The 13,896-nt window shown below is 35.9% G+C and overlaps 1 protein-coding gene and 1 pseudogene across 1 annotated transcript; both read left to right on the top strand.

Annotated features, from left to right (window-relative positions):
- Positions 1-785: 785 nt before the first annotated feature.
- Positions 786-3,747, top strand: LOC132631801 (L10-interacting MYB domain-containing protein-like; annotated as a pseudogene).
- A 167-nt stretch (positions 3,748-3,914) lies between these two features.
- On the top strand, positions 3,915-5,439 carry LOC132609519 (uncharacterized). Its single transcript, XM_060323546.1, has 2 exons — positions 3,915-4,484; positions 4,635-5,439. Exons 1-2 carry the CDS (start codon positions 3,915-3,917, stop codon positions 5,355-5,357), a joined length of 1,293 nt encoding a protein of 430 aa, XP_060179529.1. The 3' UTR covers positions 5,358-5,439.
- The last annotated feature ends 8,457 nt before the right edge of the window (positions 5,440-13,896 follow it).

Below are 13,896 nucleotides of genomic sequence, written 5' to 3'. Positions count from 1 at the left end.
TCTAAAATCAATGTTGAAAATCGCTTGAGTTCTTCAAGTTTCTACTGATCTAAGGTATTCGTCTTCCTTATTCTTTGATTTTGCTCTACAAATTGTAATTTAGCTTTATTTCATCTTGCATGTGGACTTTTTCTACATACTTGTGTTTTTTCTACGCTGAAACTCTCAGTAGAATCAGTGATGATAAGCTCGTTGTAAATTACTGATTTTGTGTTTTCATTTTCGTCTCTAAGTTCGTTGGTTTCGAAGAAATTGCTTCTTCTGTTGCTGAGATATTGTCGATAAAGGTATTGTGCGATTTTCAGATTCCAATTTTTCAGTGTAATCAGTGAGACCTTTCATTTTTTATTTGCTTCGTGTGTAGCATTGCTTGAACAATTTTGTTTGAAATCGACCTTTGTTAATGCGCTTTTGAAATAATTGTTTGATTATCGTGGATATTACAGATTGAAATTGTTGTCGAAGGTGATTCAATATTGTATTATAGTTTTGCTTGTGCTACTGAGTCTGAGATTGGTGAAGCTATGGTGGAGTCTAGAAGAGTTTCATCTGTAGCTGAGTCTGATAGATCAGTAGACTTAGAAAATGGTAATGGTGAAAAAAAGTTGCATGTTGAGAAAATTATTGAAAGAGATTGTAGGATTTGTCATTTGAGTTTGTTGAGTTCTGGTACTCCTGAATCTGGTGTTGCCATTGAATTAGGATGTTCCTGTAAAGATGATTTGGCTGCTGCACATAGGCATTGTGCTGAGGCATGGTTCAAAATCAAAGGAAATAAGTGAGTAGAGCAAAACCTTAGTTTTTTTTTTTCAAGTTTCTGCCCTTTAATTTAACCTATGGTCTCTGATTTTGATGCATTAGATTGCCTATCTGATTAAGATGCTTAAGTGATAGTTGTTGTTTAATTTTTTGATCTTCAAGTATAATTGCCTGCATATTTCCTTCAATGGCTTTTCTTTTGTTCTAGATTCTTCTGCACTTAATGGTTTTCAATGAAAATGATTTGCTGAATCTTCTGTTGGAAGTGTTTGATTTATTTGTATAATATATGGTCTCTGAATAGAAGGGGAGCCTTGGCGTAACTGGTAAAGTTGCTGCCATGTGACCAGGAGGTCACGAGTTTGAGCCGTGGAAACAACCTCTTGCAGAAATGCAAGGTAAGACTGCGTACAAAAGACCGTTGTGGTCCGGCCCTTCCCCGGACCCCGCGCATAGCGGGAGCTTTAGTGCACCGGACTGCCTTTTTTTTTTTTTTTTTATATATATATATATGGTCTCTGAATTATACATTAAGTTGCCTATGTGATCAATCCAGATGCTTAAGTGGTAAAGTTACCATCTTGAAACAAATTATTATTTAATTGCTACTATGACTTCTCTTTTTGTTCTAGATTCTTTTTCACTTAATGGTTTGCAATGAAAATGATTTGTTGAATCTTCTGTTGGAAGTGTTTGATTTCTTTATTGAAACTAGCAGTACATGATCGGTTAGAATAACCCTCTTTTTCAGCAGGGTAACGTAAAAGTTTGGTCTGTGATGTCTGTTCTCTTGGGAAAGAGATAGCATGGTTTATTTTATGGGAAAAAGAGGAAATGTTAATAAAAGAATCTGAAGGGAATAAATAAAATGAAAAGTGAGAGACTAAATCAATGGTAACTTGACAAGTATCATTAGGACTTTTAATTACTTTATGGAAAGAATTAGGATGTATTCTAATTACACTAACAATTTTCCCTACCATGCCCTCTAATTGTCTTTAGTTTCTAAGCTCTTCCTCATATTTGATATGCACTTTTGTTTTATCAAAGTGAAGATTTGGCCTTAGTGGATAAAGCAATAATTTTATTTTCCCCCTCAATATGATAATATTTTGCTGTCTTCCACTCTGCATATTCTATTACTTAGATACTAGATCTTTACTTTGATTATCTATTCTGTGACAGTGACTTCTAATGTTTACACAGTCAAGATTCTAGTGTCATTTTTAGATAGAAACTTTCATCAATGAATAGTGTCTGGACTATTTCATTTTCGTTTTAGTACTTGCTTTTCTCATTTAAGCAAAAGAAACTGCAGCCAAATGCTTCGTAATTGCTGATATTCGTAATTCGTGGCTGCTGCTGGTTGCTGCGGCTGTTGGTGGCTGCTGCTGGTTGCTGCGGCTGGTGGCTGCTGCTGGTTGCTGCTGCTGGTGGCTGCTGCTGGTTGCTGCGGCTGCTGGTGGCTGCTGCTGCGGTTGCTGGCTGTTGGCTGCAGTAGCGGGCTTTTAGTCTATTGTATGACTATTTCTCTTTGTTGCCTCTTTTTCTCCACTCTCGGTACATTCAAATAATCAAATATTTTTTATGCTTCCACTTCTTCTTTATTATGTCTCTATTTTGGTATGTGTACAAAAAGTTGTGACTAGGGAATTGTGGCTGTGTGTTTAGTTATTGGGCTGCCAACATTATGATGTTGCAGAGTTCATGAACGTTTATTTCTCCTTTCTTCAGATTGTTTACATTCAATCATGCCGGAAACTAGTAAAGCACGAAGTAATGCTAAGTGGGATGATGATGCCAACATTAAATTTATAGATTTGTGTGAAAATGAGATTAGACAAGGACGTAGACCACACACTCATTTAAATAGAGATGGATGGAATAATGTTGTTGAAGAATTCAATAGAGCCACGGGAAGAAACTATGATAAAAAACAAATGAAAAATCATTAGGATAACATAAAAAAAGATTAGATTCTTTTTAAGAAGTTGATGAGAGGGGAGACAGGTTTAGGATGTGATGCCACGAAAAATACAATTATGACAGATGATGATTGGTGGGAGCGAAAAATTAAGGTACATCTCTCACATTTTTTATGTCTTTCTTTTTTCTTTCATTGCTAAATTTCTTGGTTAGTTTAAAGTAGTTTTGATTTTTTTGTTACAGGAGGATGATCGATACAATAAGTTCAGGAAAATAGATCTTTCACTTATATGGTATCGCTATGATGCGTTGTTTTCTGATATTGTTGCTACTGGAGAAAGAGCACGTGCAGCGAATCAAGAACAAATGTCTGGCATTGGAGTAGATCTTGATGAAGAAGGAACAAATAATATTGGTGGCTATGACAAAGAACACTTTATCAATCCTAGTGATGAAGGGAATGATGAAAGTGATGATATACAGAATGTAGATTCAATTATGTTTCCTAAGTCGTCACTTAAAAGACAAGGTTCAATTGATGATACTGGCACTAGCAATCAAGTCAAAAAAAAAAAAAAAAGGCAAAATCTAGTGCGGCATCAATGAGAGAGGATGTACACTCTCTAGTGGAGTTTATATCTAGTAAAAGCACTGCTACATCCCCTTCAGTAGATGATCCCGTCATCGATAAGTGTATGAATATGTTGGCAAATTTTTCTGATATTCCTGCTGGGAGTGGAAAGTACAACTATGTTTGCAACATGTTTCTTAAGAAGGATGCACGTCAACTGTTTCTTAAGATGGAAACTGATGAAGCTTGGAAATCTTGGTTGGAGTATAACTATCAGTTACACCTTGAGAAAATGGGATGATTGCGTTGCTATGGTTAAATGTTTTTATTGTTTAATGTTCGAACATTATGGTTGTGCGTGTAAACTTTACTTATTGCTTCTTGTTTAGACATTGCGGTTGTATCCCTAAATCTTATGGTTGTACGTGTAAACTTTATGTATTGTTAATGTTGTGTTGACGTTGTGGTTGTATCCTTAGACCTTATGGTTATTGTTGTTGTGTTGACTTTAATGAATGTGGAAATTTGAGATTTACGTGATTTTCCGAAGATAGATATGAGTGCATTGAAACAATGGAGTTTCTAAAAAATCTTGAAATTGGGTTGTTGGAAAAACTTTCATTCTTTACTAATTTGAGCCATTTCCATTTTCAGTTAAATGGAGAGTTGGGATATTAGCAATGTGGTATCTCCTCATTTAAGTGATTTGTTAGATGACGAAGATCAAGAACTAGAAGAGATTCGGAGAGAGCAAGATGAGAAGGAGCGGATGGCTTTATGTCATATAACAGGTAAATACATTTTGATGTATTATGAAAAATACCTATGGAAAGAACCTTGTCGTACATCAATGCACTCTGGAAATGAGTTTATTCAAGAGATATTACGAGGAAATGAGACTCGTTGTTATGAAAATTTCCGACTGAAGAAGGCGGTGTTCATTGATCTATCCAATGACCTAACTGATAAATATGGGCTTAAACCCACTCGTGGAATGTCTATACATGAAATGTTAGGCATATTCTTGATGACTTGTGCACATGGAGTTGGAAATCGAATGATACAAGATATCTTTCAACATTCTGGAGAGACAATTCATAGACACTTTCATAGTGTTTTAAAGGCCGTTTGTAAGCTTGCAAGAGATATCATTCAACCACATCCAAATTATAATGATGGTTGCGATGCTCACAAGCCATGTAAACAAAGATATCTCCCTTTCTTTAAAGTAAGTAACCCGTTTATGATAATTTGTTATTCTGCATTGTATCTTTACTACCCTTATATAATAAAAGCTTTATGATAGTTTCTTGCCCCTTAGAATTTAACGAGAAAAAAATGGATCTCAAGTTTCTTATTTTACATTCACTTCTTGTAGGACTGTATTGGAGCAATTGATGGCACACATGTTAAAGCTAGATTACCGCAAGGTCAAGAGATACCATATATTGGACGTAAATGTTATCCGACTCAGAATATTCTCGCCGTTGTTGATTTTAATATGTGTTTTACATTTGCATGGGCTGGGTGGGAAGGAGCAGCTCACGATAGTCGTATATTTGCTGAGGCCCTTCGTAGAGAAGAGCTCAACTTTCCACATCCACGCGGAAACAAATATTATCTAGTTGATGCAGGATATTCACACGTGAAAGGATACATGGCTCCATACAAAGGAAATAATGTAAGATATCACCTAGCTGAATTTCGCCGCGGTGCAACTCGACAATTGCGAGATCCAAGAGGACGCATTGAGAAATTTAACTATTTACATTCTTCTTGTAGAAATGTAGTAGAGCGCACATTTGGCGTTTGGAAAGCAAGATGGTCTATTTTGAGAGACATGCCATACTATCACATTGACACACAAAGGAACATCGTACTTGCTACTATGGCCATTCACAATTATATTAGAAAGAAATGCAATGTGGATGATGCATTCCAAACAACCGAGAATGAGAGCTATATTCCATCGGTTGATTCTAATGATATTGGCACAACTTCAAGAGCTAACGATGTAGATGTCGAAGATGTAGGAGAACAAAATGATGTCTATTGGATGGAGTTTCGTGATATGATTGCTAGTGACATTTCTAATGCTTGATGCTTGTATTATATGAATATTTTTCACTTCTTGTATTTATAGTGGAGTGCTTTCGGTTGTATTAGCACTTTTATTAAGTACATCTTATGCATGTTGCGGGCTTATAGTTATAGTGTTAGTGTTAATTCCTATATAATTACTTTGTCTTTACAACGAAAAATAAAGATTTCTGTAAACGTGAGGCAAAAAAATAGGGGAGTAAGAGAAAGAATAAGTAATGAAAACGCATAGGAGATACGCATAGGAGATAAAAGGATAAACCATTATAAGAACGCATAGAAGATAAAGGATAAAACATTATAAAGGGAGAAAAAGTTGGAATGAAGTCCAACATCAGACATTGCATTTCTCCAAATATTTCTTAACATATTTTACTTTTCTTTTTTATTATTCCTAGACTTGGATTGAATGGTTAATGAAGTCAAATGTACAACTCAAAGAGAAAAAGAAAAGAAAATATTCAAATAAATATAAGATTAATCCAGGTTACATGAGAAATTATTTTCTTCTTTTCTAAAAAAAATAAAAAAAAAATCTTAAAAGTGTCAATTTGTAAAATCACTGTCTTTCGTACTTGCGCGAATCGCGGGCAATTTCACTAGTAATGAAATAAATCAAGAAGATATTACTCCCTTCATTCCAAAATAAGTGTCTCTTTTAGCTCATGCACCCCCCTTAAGTAACATGTATTTATAAAAAATTAACTTAAATAAACATTTTATAGTGGAAGTGATTTTAAAATATAAATTACTTTTGATTTGAATCAACTTTAGAGTTTAAAAATCTTTTAAATCAACTTATTATGGTGTTAACAACTTTAAGGGTATTTCAGTCATTTTGACAGAAAATAAATGCTTAACAACACTTATTTACCAAACACATCAACAACTTATTTTCAGCATAAACACTTTTATCCAAACACTCAACTGCTTATTTATAAAAATAACTTTCAGCACTTAAAAGTTCTAAAAGCACTTTATACATAAAAGTCACTTTTTTTAAGCCCATCCAAATGGGCTCTAATTAAGTTTTTGCAGCTGTATTGGAAATTGGTTATTAAACTCCAGATAAAAATGAAATACCTATATTTCCGCCTAAAAAATAGTAACAGAACGAAGTAATCAGTAAAACAAGAGACCTAGTTGCCTGTTCGCTGTTTGTCCACTAACTCATAATCAAAGGAACAAATAAATCATTATCTTTCTCTCTTATTTTTGGACTTTGGTTGCCTGCAACACTTCCCATTCTATGAAAAATCGATTTCCTTATTTTTGAGGTACTTCCATCTGCTTTTACTATTTATATATATGTATGAACAACAAGTTGTTATCTCTTTACGTTCTTGTGTTTGTATATGCTCCCGGGTTTTGAATTCTCATTGTTTTCGTTTCTTTGGTTATTTTCTGTTTGTGGGCTAGTATTATTGGTATTATCTATCTTTATTTTTCTTTCGATCCTGCTTTGATTACTTTTTTTTTTTTTGAGATGAGGGTCTACTTCTCTACCCCCACCATGTGTGGGTAGGGGTAAATTGTGCGTACATCCTACCCTCTCCATACTCCATTTGTGGGATTACATTGGCTATGTTATTGTTGTTATTGGTATTCTAGCATAGTGCACAATATTGTTCTCTACCATGTATTAATGTTTATTATCGCTCGAATTATGTTTCAATTTGTTGGGGTTTTGGTTAGCTTACTTTCTTTTGCTCAAGTCTGATGGTTGTATACTTGTATTGTTAGGATCAAATACTTACCATCATGTCAATAGCTATAGCTGAAAGCAAGGGCACAACTTTATTTCTTAACCAAACCCATCAACCAAAAACCATTTTCGACCATGACTCTGACGCGGGCCATCCATGGCCCTTCACCTAGGCCTCGCTATAGGCAGGGTGTTGGCGTTACCCAACAATCCCCCTCCGAACACCTGCCACATGCACCATGTCATTCATGGGAATTGAACCCATGACCTTGGCTCTGATACCACATGATAAATATTGACAGCAAAAATAGAGAAAGTAATATAACAAATGAAAATACTTGATTGACTTCAATATTCATCAATTACATTAGATACTTTAAATATAAAAAAAAGAAAAAAGAGAAAGTAACTAACTGAACATTCCCATGTCTCCTAAATCAAAGAAAAAACGAACTCCACTAACTTGACCACAAACTGTAGTAATACTCCACTAGCACTTGTAGCCTAAAGACTAGGAAGCAACTATTTAACTTCTAAATAATTGCGGTAAACAAACATACGATTAACAAATGAGCTAAACCACGACCCACAAAGCCATATTGCCAACATTCCCTCCCTTAAACTGAAACATCTTTCGGTTTAATTTGCAAACACCACAAAAGTCACATATCTTCACGAACGACACTAGCTTCAATGGCTTTGTGAATTACGTCTGCAACCTGCTCGTCACTTCTGCAATAGACAAGGTTGATCTTTGCATCCTTTGTGCGATCAGCAAGAAGTGATATTTCACATGATCATAGCTATATGTTTAGTATTTCCATGTAGAACTGGATTCTTTTGGAGATTAATGGTTGAGGTATTGTCACAATAAATAGACGTAGGTCCTTCTCTTCAAAAGACTATGCACCATGTCTAGAATTCTGCGATTCTTCCTTTCACACACACTATTTTGTTGGATTGTTGGATAACGCCAGCATCTTGCCTATGGAGAGGCCTAGATGATGGCCCGGATCAGTGTCATAGTCGAACATGACGCTTGCTTGATTGTCTTGGTTAAGAAATAAAGTTGCACCCTTGCTATCAGCTAATCCCTCCGTCCCAAATTATGTGGCACCGTTTGACTTGACACAAAGTTTAAGAAAGAAAGGAAGACTTTTGAAATGTGTGGTTTAAAACAAACCTTGGACATTTATGATCATTTCATTAAGGGTAAAAGGGAAATTTTAAAGTTAAGTTATTTCTAATCATAGTAAGGTGATATTCTTTTTGTGACAGACTAAAAAAGAAAGGGTTCCACATAAACTTGGATAGAGGGAGTATAACATTTGGCATGATAGTAAGCACTTAATCCTAACAAGTGGTATTAGAGTCACGTTCTTTCCTGTTTGGGCCCCCATGATGTATTATCCATGTTCCATTTGGGCTTGGGCGTGAAAGGGGTATTAGAGTGGGTTAGAGTCCCACATTGGTTGGGAAATGGACTGGTGGTCTACTTATATGGACTTGGGCAATTCTCCCTTCATGAGCTAGCTTTTGGGTTGAGTTACGCCAAGCGCCGTATGTTTACATGGATTTGTTCTTTGATATTAGTCATAGAGCTCATATTGGTTAAGATTTACTTTTGGGTTCCTATTTTCTGTTACTTCTTCAAACTTAATATTTTTTTGGATAAGAATGGCGTATATATTAGCTTGTGCATACCTCTGACTAATTTATTGGATATCTATTACATCAACCATCACATATACAAGGTTGCTTGTGAAGTTTAGACCGATGAAAAACCTAGGATGGATTTGCTACGATACAAACTTGGTATCCAAGTTGTTACTGTTACACTCCATAATAATCTGTGCTACTTGTACTAAAACAAGAAAGAATGAGTTAAGAAGGTTCAAGGAAAGTTAATCGAGTTAGTAAGAATATCGTTATATATATGGTTGTCTTAAGTATCTCGAGGTGACATGGTAACCTAAAGGATTTGAAATTGCGTTATGAGTATGTATATGAGGTGATGTGAGTGACCTTTTAAAGTATTTGAGATTATTAGTAATGATATAGAAGATGGACAAAAGATATGAATATACTTTTGCGATTGGAGTTTCGTTGAAGCTTTGTGAGTTCTTTAGTTATCTTTAAGGTTATTGTGATTCTCCGGACCCTTCGAGATATGTATATGGATTTTTATTGATGTATATAAGTGTGTATATGTATGTATAAGAGGTTACATGAGGTTGGAAGTGTTATATCCCATATTTTCATACATTGGGACGTTTTAAACTAAAAGTGACAAGTTAAAGACAAGACTATTTTAAGATACGAAGTAGAGATTTTAACTTCCGGTTTCGTTTCGAATCACAATTTGTCTACAATTTTCGTTTGGCATGGAAGTGTTAATGGAAAATTGGGATTAAACTAATCACACTTGGATTAATAAGTGGGATTGGGAAGACAAAACAAAAAAAAAAAAAACAGCCCACTTTTAGGCCATGCTTGGCCGTGCATTTCAATGCCTTGGTCAAGGAATCTTGACCCAAAATTAGTGTGATCCACATGTCCAAGGCATGGAGGGGACAAAGAGACAAAAAAATCTGTCCACTCCACACTTTCACAACTCATTACAACATTCCAAAGTGTAGAACACTTAGAGAGAGAAAGAGAGACTCACGGCTAGAGCTAGCCGAAAATGGTGAAGAAAAATTGATCCAAAAATTTCAGTTTCTCAAGCAATTTAACTCCATTGAAGGTATATTAACGTGTAGCATCCATTGATATAGCAAGAACAAGTGTTAAAAAAAAATCCAAGAAGTGAAAGTGAAGGCTAGCCGATTGAAGTGTAGTTATAAGGTAAGAGTTGATAATTTTTTTCATGTGTTGTATGACGATTTGAATGTATAGTTCATGCATGTTGTTGTTGGATTGTTGTTGTAGTTGAAGTAAAAAGTTAGCCGTGAGTGAGGTGAAGTCATGATTGATTTCATTTTGCATGTATTGTTGATGAATTGAATATGTATCAACATAGGCAAATGAACAAAGATTTGTAGAAGTTTGGTTGTGATGTTGTATGTTGGATATTGGACTTTTTTTTTCTTGAAATGAAAATGAGCCGTGTGTTGAAGGTTCTAATGAAGTCATGCTTTATCTTCTTGAACATGTATTGGAAATGGATTGAATGTATTGTAGTTGGATAAACGGATGAAAATCACGAAATTGTGGGAGGGGTGTAGTAGCCGTGTAAAAATGGACTGTTTTAGGGGAGATTTAGGGACTGTTTTGTGTCACATTTGGATTGTTATTGTTATGGACATTGTGGTGTATTGTATGCATGTTGAATATGTGAATTGAGGTGTTAAAGAAATGAATTATGATGAAGTGTATAGGCAGTCCAAAACTGTGGACAGTTTTGATGTTAGAAGTGAATTTGTGTGTGTTGAATGTTGATTCTTGTTGCAAACGTTTAGTGAAAGTAAAGTGCATTGATTCAAGTTGAAACTTAAATGATGGTGGGCTGTTATAAGAATGGAAATGATGCTAAAACAGTTCCAAAAATCATGAAAGTAATGTCATTAAACGTGTTGTTGTTGTTGCAAGTTAAAACTGGAAAATTGCTAAGTGAGAATGGAAATGCTATGTGTGTTGTTTAGCCATGTGTATGAAACAGTTTTGAATGGTGTATGGACTGCCCAAGTTCCCTAAGTCATGTTTAAACAAGTTTTGATTAATATATAAAAGAACGATTAGCAATGTTAGCTTGTAACGCTAGTGGGTTTGAATGCGAACGAAACATGGTCTAAATGTTTGAAAGGGATTGTTAACGTTAAAGTACGTATTGAATTCCCTCGTAGACTAATCGTAGCTCTTGATATCTTGATATAGGATAAGTGTTATTGGGCAGCAAGTACAAGTATAATACGACTAAACGCTAAAGGTATGTAAAGCCTATTCTTTCTTTCTTTTGGCATGCCCTAGACGTAAGTATGAAATGGTATGAACCTTGGGGCAAATTCTATTCTCTAGTTCCATGCATGACTTATGATTCTATATTTCCTTAATGCTATTGTCATGAGCCTACATGATTGACTAATGAATGATGTATAGAAGTTCCTACTCTTAAAAGAATGGCATGAATAGAAGTATACTTGACTTTCAAAAACTACATCATGAAAATTGATACATGTACATGAAAGCTGAAACGTTCCTTGCTATGGCTTATAATGGGAGTTGAAAAGAATTGAATATGATTATTATCCCAATACTTTAGAGCTGGTTAGTTTCTTATCTATTGAGTCTCAAAAGATGAATTGCATATATGTGGTTGCTTATTATTCTGCTCGTGCTTACCGCTATACCCTTCACTGAGTCCCGGGCCAGGACACGTTTTCGTGCGTATGTTTATTACATTATTCACCGAGTCCCTCACTAGAGGGCCGGGACACGTTATATATATATGATGATATGATGATGTGATGATATGATGATATGGAGATGGTGGCCAGGAGGGCATATATTCCTTATTACCGAGTCCCTCACTAAAGGGCCGGGACACGTATATGTTTATGTTTATGATGCTATGATTATAATTACCGAGTCCCTAAAAAAAAGGGCCGGGACACGTTATATATGTTATATACAGAATGATTATGAAGCTTTGATTACAAAACCCTATATTGACATTGATATGAGAACGAGACAGATGAAATATGTCCAAAGGCAAGTTTTATGAATTTTTGATTGTTGCATTGGGTCCTACATACTTTGTTTCCTTATGAGTCTATTACTATGTTTCATGCTTTACATGCTCAGTACATATTCCGTACTGACCCCCTTTCTTCGGGGGGGTTGCGTTCATGCCCGCAGGTACAGACGCTCGTTTTGGAGATCCGCCAGCTTAGGATACCTATTCAGCTATTTTGGACTGCTCCTTTGTTCCGGAGCCTAGCTTGTGGTATAACTTCCTTTGTTGTATATATAAGTGTTTATTCGGGTACGGCGGGGCCCTGTTCCGCCATATGATCTGTTTGGTCTGTTTAGAGGTCTGTAGACGTATTTGTGGGTGTGTGTGCCTACTTCTGTACAAATGTGTTGGTATGACCCTGTTCGTTATGGCAGCCTTGTCGGCTCGCACATGTATATGTTGTTCTGTTGGCCCTGTGTGGCCTTTGTGGTATTTACTGTGTACAGGGTTATTTTGGATAGTCCGAAAAACAAAGGAAACTCTGCCGAATTTTTTTTCTGAAAATCTTATAAATTTGAAACACCGCCTTGTCGGCTTCTGTTATATACCTGGATGTGTTTGATATAATCTGAGGCAGCGTTTGATATTTGTGTCGGTATAAGTCATCTGTTTGCCACTCGGATTTGTGATTGTGTTCGGGTGCCCAATTCGGGCACTAGTCACGGCCCACGGGGTTGGGTCGTGACAGGAAGAGGATAAGAAGTTAAACGAAATGAATCGGAACAATTTCAGTAAAATCTCGGACCCGATTTTAGCCTATATTGTAGGAGGCATATCTCCTAGTATATGAGGAGTTTTAAGATGTTTCAAAAGCCTAAAATGAAGTTCATCGAGTCTAGTTTTCAATGCAACAAACCGCTCGTCAAAATGATGTCGGGATAAGGAGATATGGACGATGCAAGTTGGGCTGAGTATTAAGACTTAAATGTTCACAAATTTTTCACTAGTGGCCGTGTGGGCCCCACAAACACATGACAAAATCAGATTTTTGCCCATGCTTAGTTGGGGGAACGTGTAAGGCCTTCTTGGGTAGCAAAATGGGATTAAACTAACCATAATTGGATTAATAAGTGGGATTGGAAAGACAAAAATCTGCCCACTATTTTAGGCCATGTTTGGCCGTGCACTATAGTGCCTTGGTCAAGGAATCTTGACCCAATTTAGTGTGATCCACATGTCCAAGGCATGGAGGGGACACATAGACAATAAAATCTATTCACTCCACATTTTCACAACTCATTTCAACATTCCAAAGTGTAGAACACTTAGAGAGAGAGAGGGAAGCTCTCGGCTAAGAGCTAGCCGAGAGTGAGGTTCAACAATTGCTCAAAAATTTCAGTTTTCTCCACCAATTTTACTCCTCATCTAGTGTATAAGAAGGTGTAGTAGTTGTTGAAAAGAAACAAGAAAGTGTAGCACCTAAATAGAGTTGAAGTTTCGGCCAAGGTGAAGAACAAGATTGAAAGGTAAGAATGCTTATTGTTCTTGTGTTGCATGATAATTTGAATGTATAGTTCATGCATGTTGTTGTTGGATTGTTGTTGTGGTTGAAGTAGAGAGTGAGCCGTGAGTGTGGTGAAGTCATGATTGATTTCATTTTGCATGTATTGTTGATGAATTGAATAGGTATCAACATAGGTAAATGAACAAAGATTGTAGAAGTTTGGTTGTGATGTTGCATGTTGGATATTGGACTGTTTTCTTGAAATTAAAATGAGCCGTGTGCCCTTGATTCTAATGAAGTCATGCTTAATCTTCTTGTACATGGATTGGAAGTGAATTGAATGTGTTGTAGTATGGATAAATGGATGAACATCATGAAGTTGTTGAAGTGGTGTTGTAGCCGTGTAAAGGGACTGTTTTAGGGGAGATTATGGACTGTTTTGTGTCACATTTTGATTGTTGTTGTTATGGACATTGTGGTGTATTGTATGCATGTTGAATATGTGAATTAAGGTGTTAAAGAAATGAATTATGTTGAAGCATACAAGCAGTCCAAAACAGTGGACTGTTTTAGTGCTAGAAGTGAATTTGTATGTGTTGAGTGTTGATTCTTGTTGTGAACGTTTAGTGAAAGTGAAGTGCAATGATTCAGGTCGA

This window comes from Lycium barbarum, chromosome 1 (genome assembly GCF_019175385.1).
Source record: "Lycium barbarum isolate Lr01 chromosome 1, ASM1917538v2, whole genome shotgun sequence".
Taxonomy (NCBI): domain Eukaryota; kingdom Viridiplantae; phylum Streptophyta; class Magnoliopsida; order Solanales; family Solanaceae; genus Lycium; species Lycium barbarum.
Note: the sequence above shows the minus strand (reverse complement) of the source record. Positions and strands in the feature narration are given on the sequence as shown.

Bases quoted from the DNA above. Each gene is read 5' to 3' on its own strand.
- LOC132609519 (XM_060323546.1), top strand. From the start codon at position 3,915: ATGGAGAGTTGGGATATTAGCAATGTGGTATCTCCTCATTTAAGTGAT. The intron at 4,485-4,634 runs GTAAGTAACCCG...CACTTCTTGTAG, and splicing joins GATATCTCCCTTTCTTTAAA to GACTGTATTGGAGCAATTGA.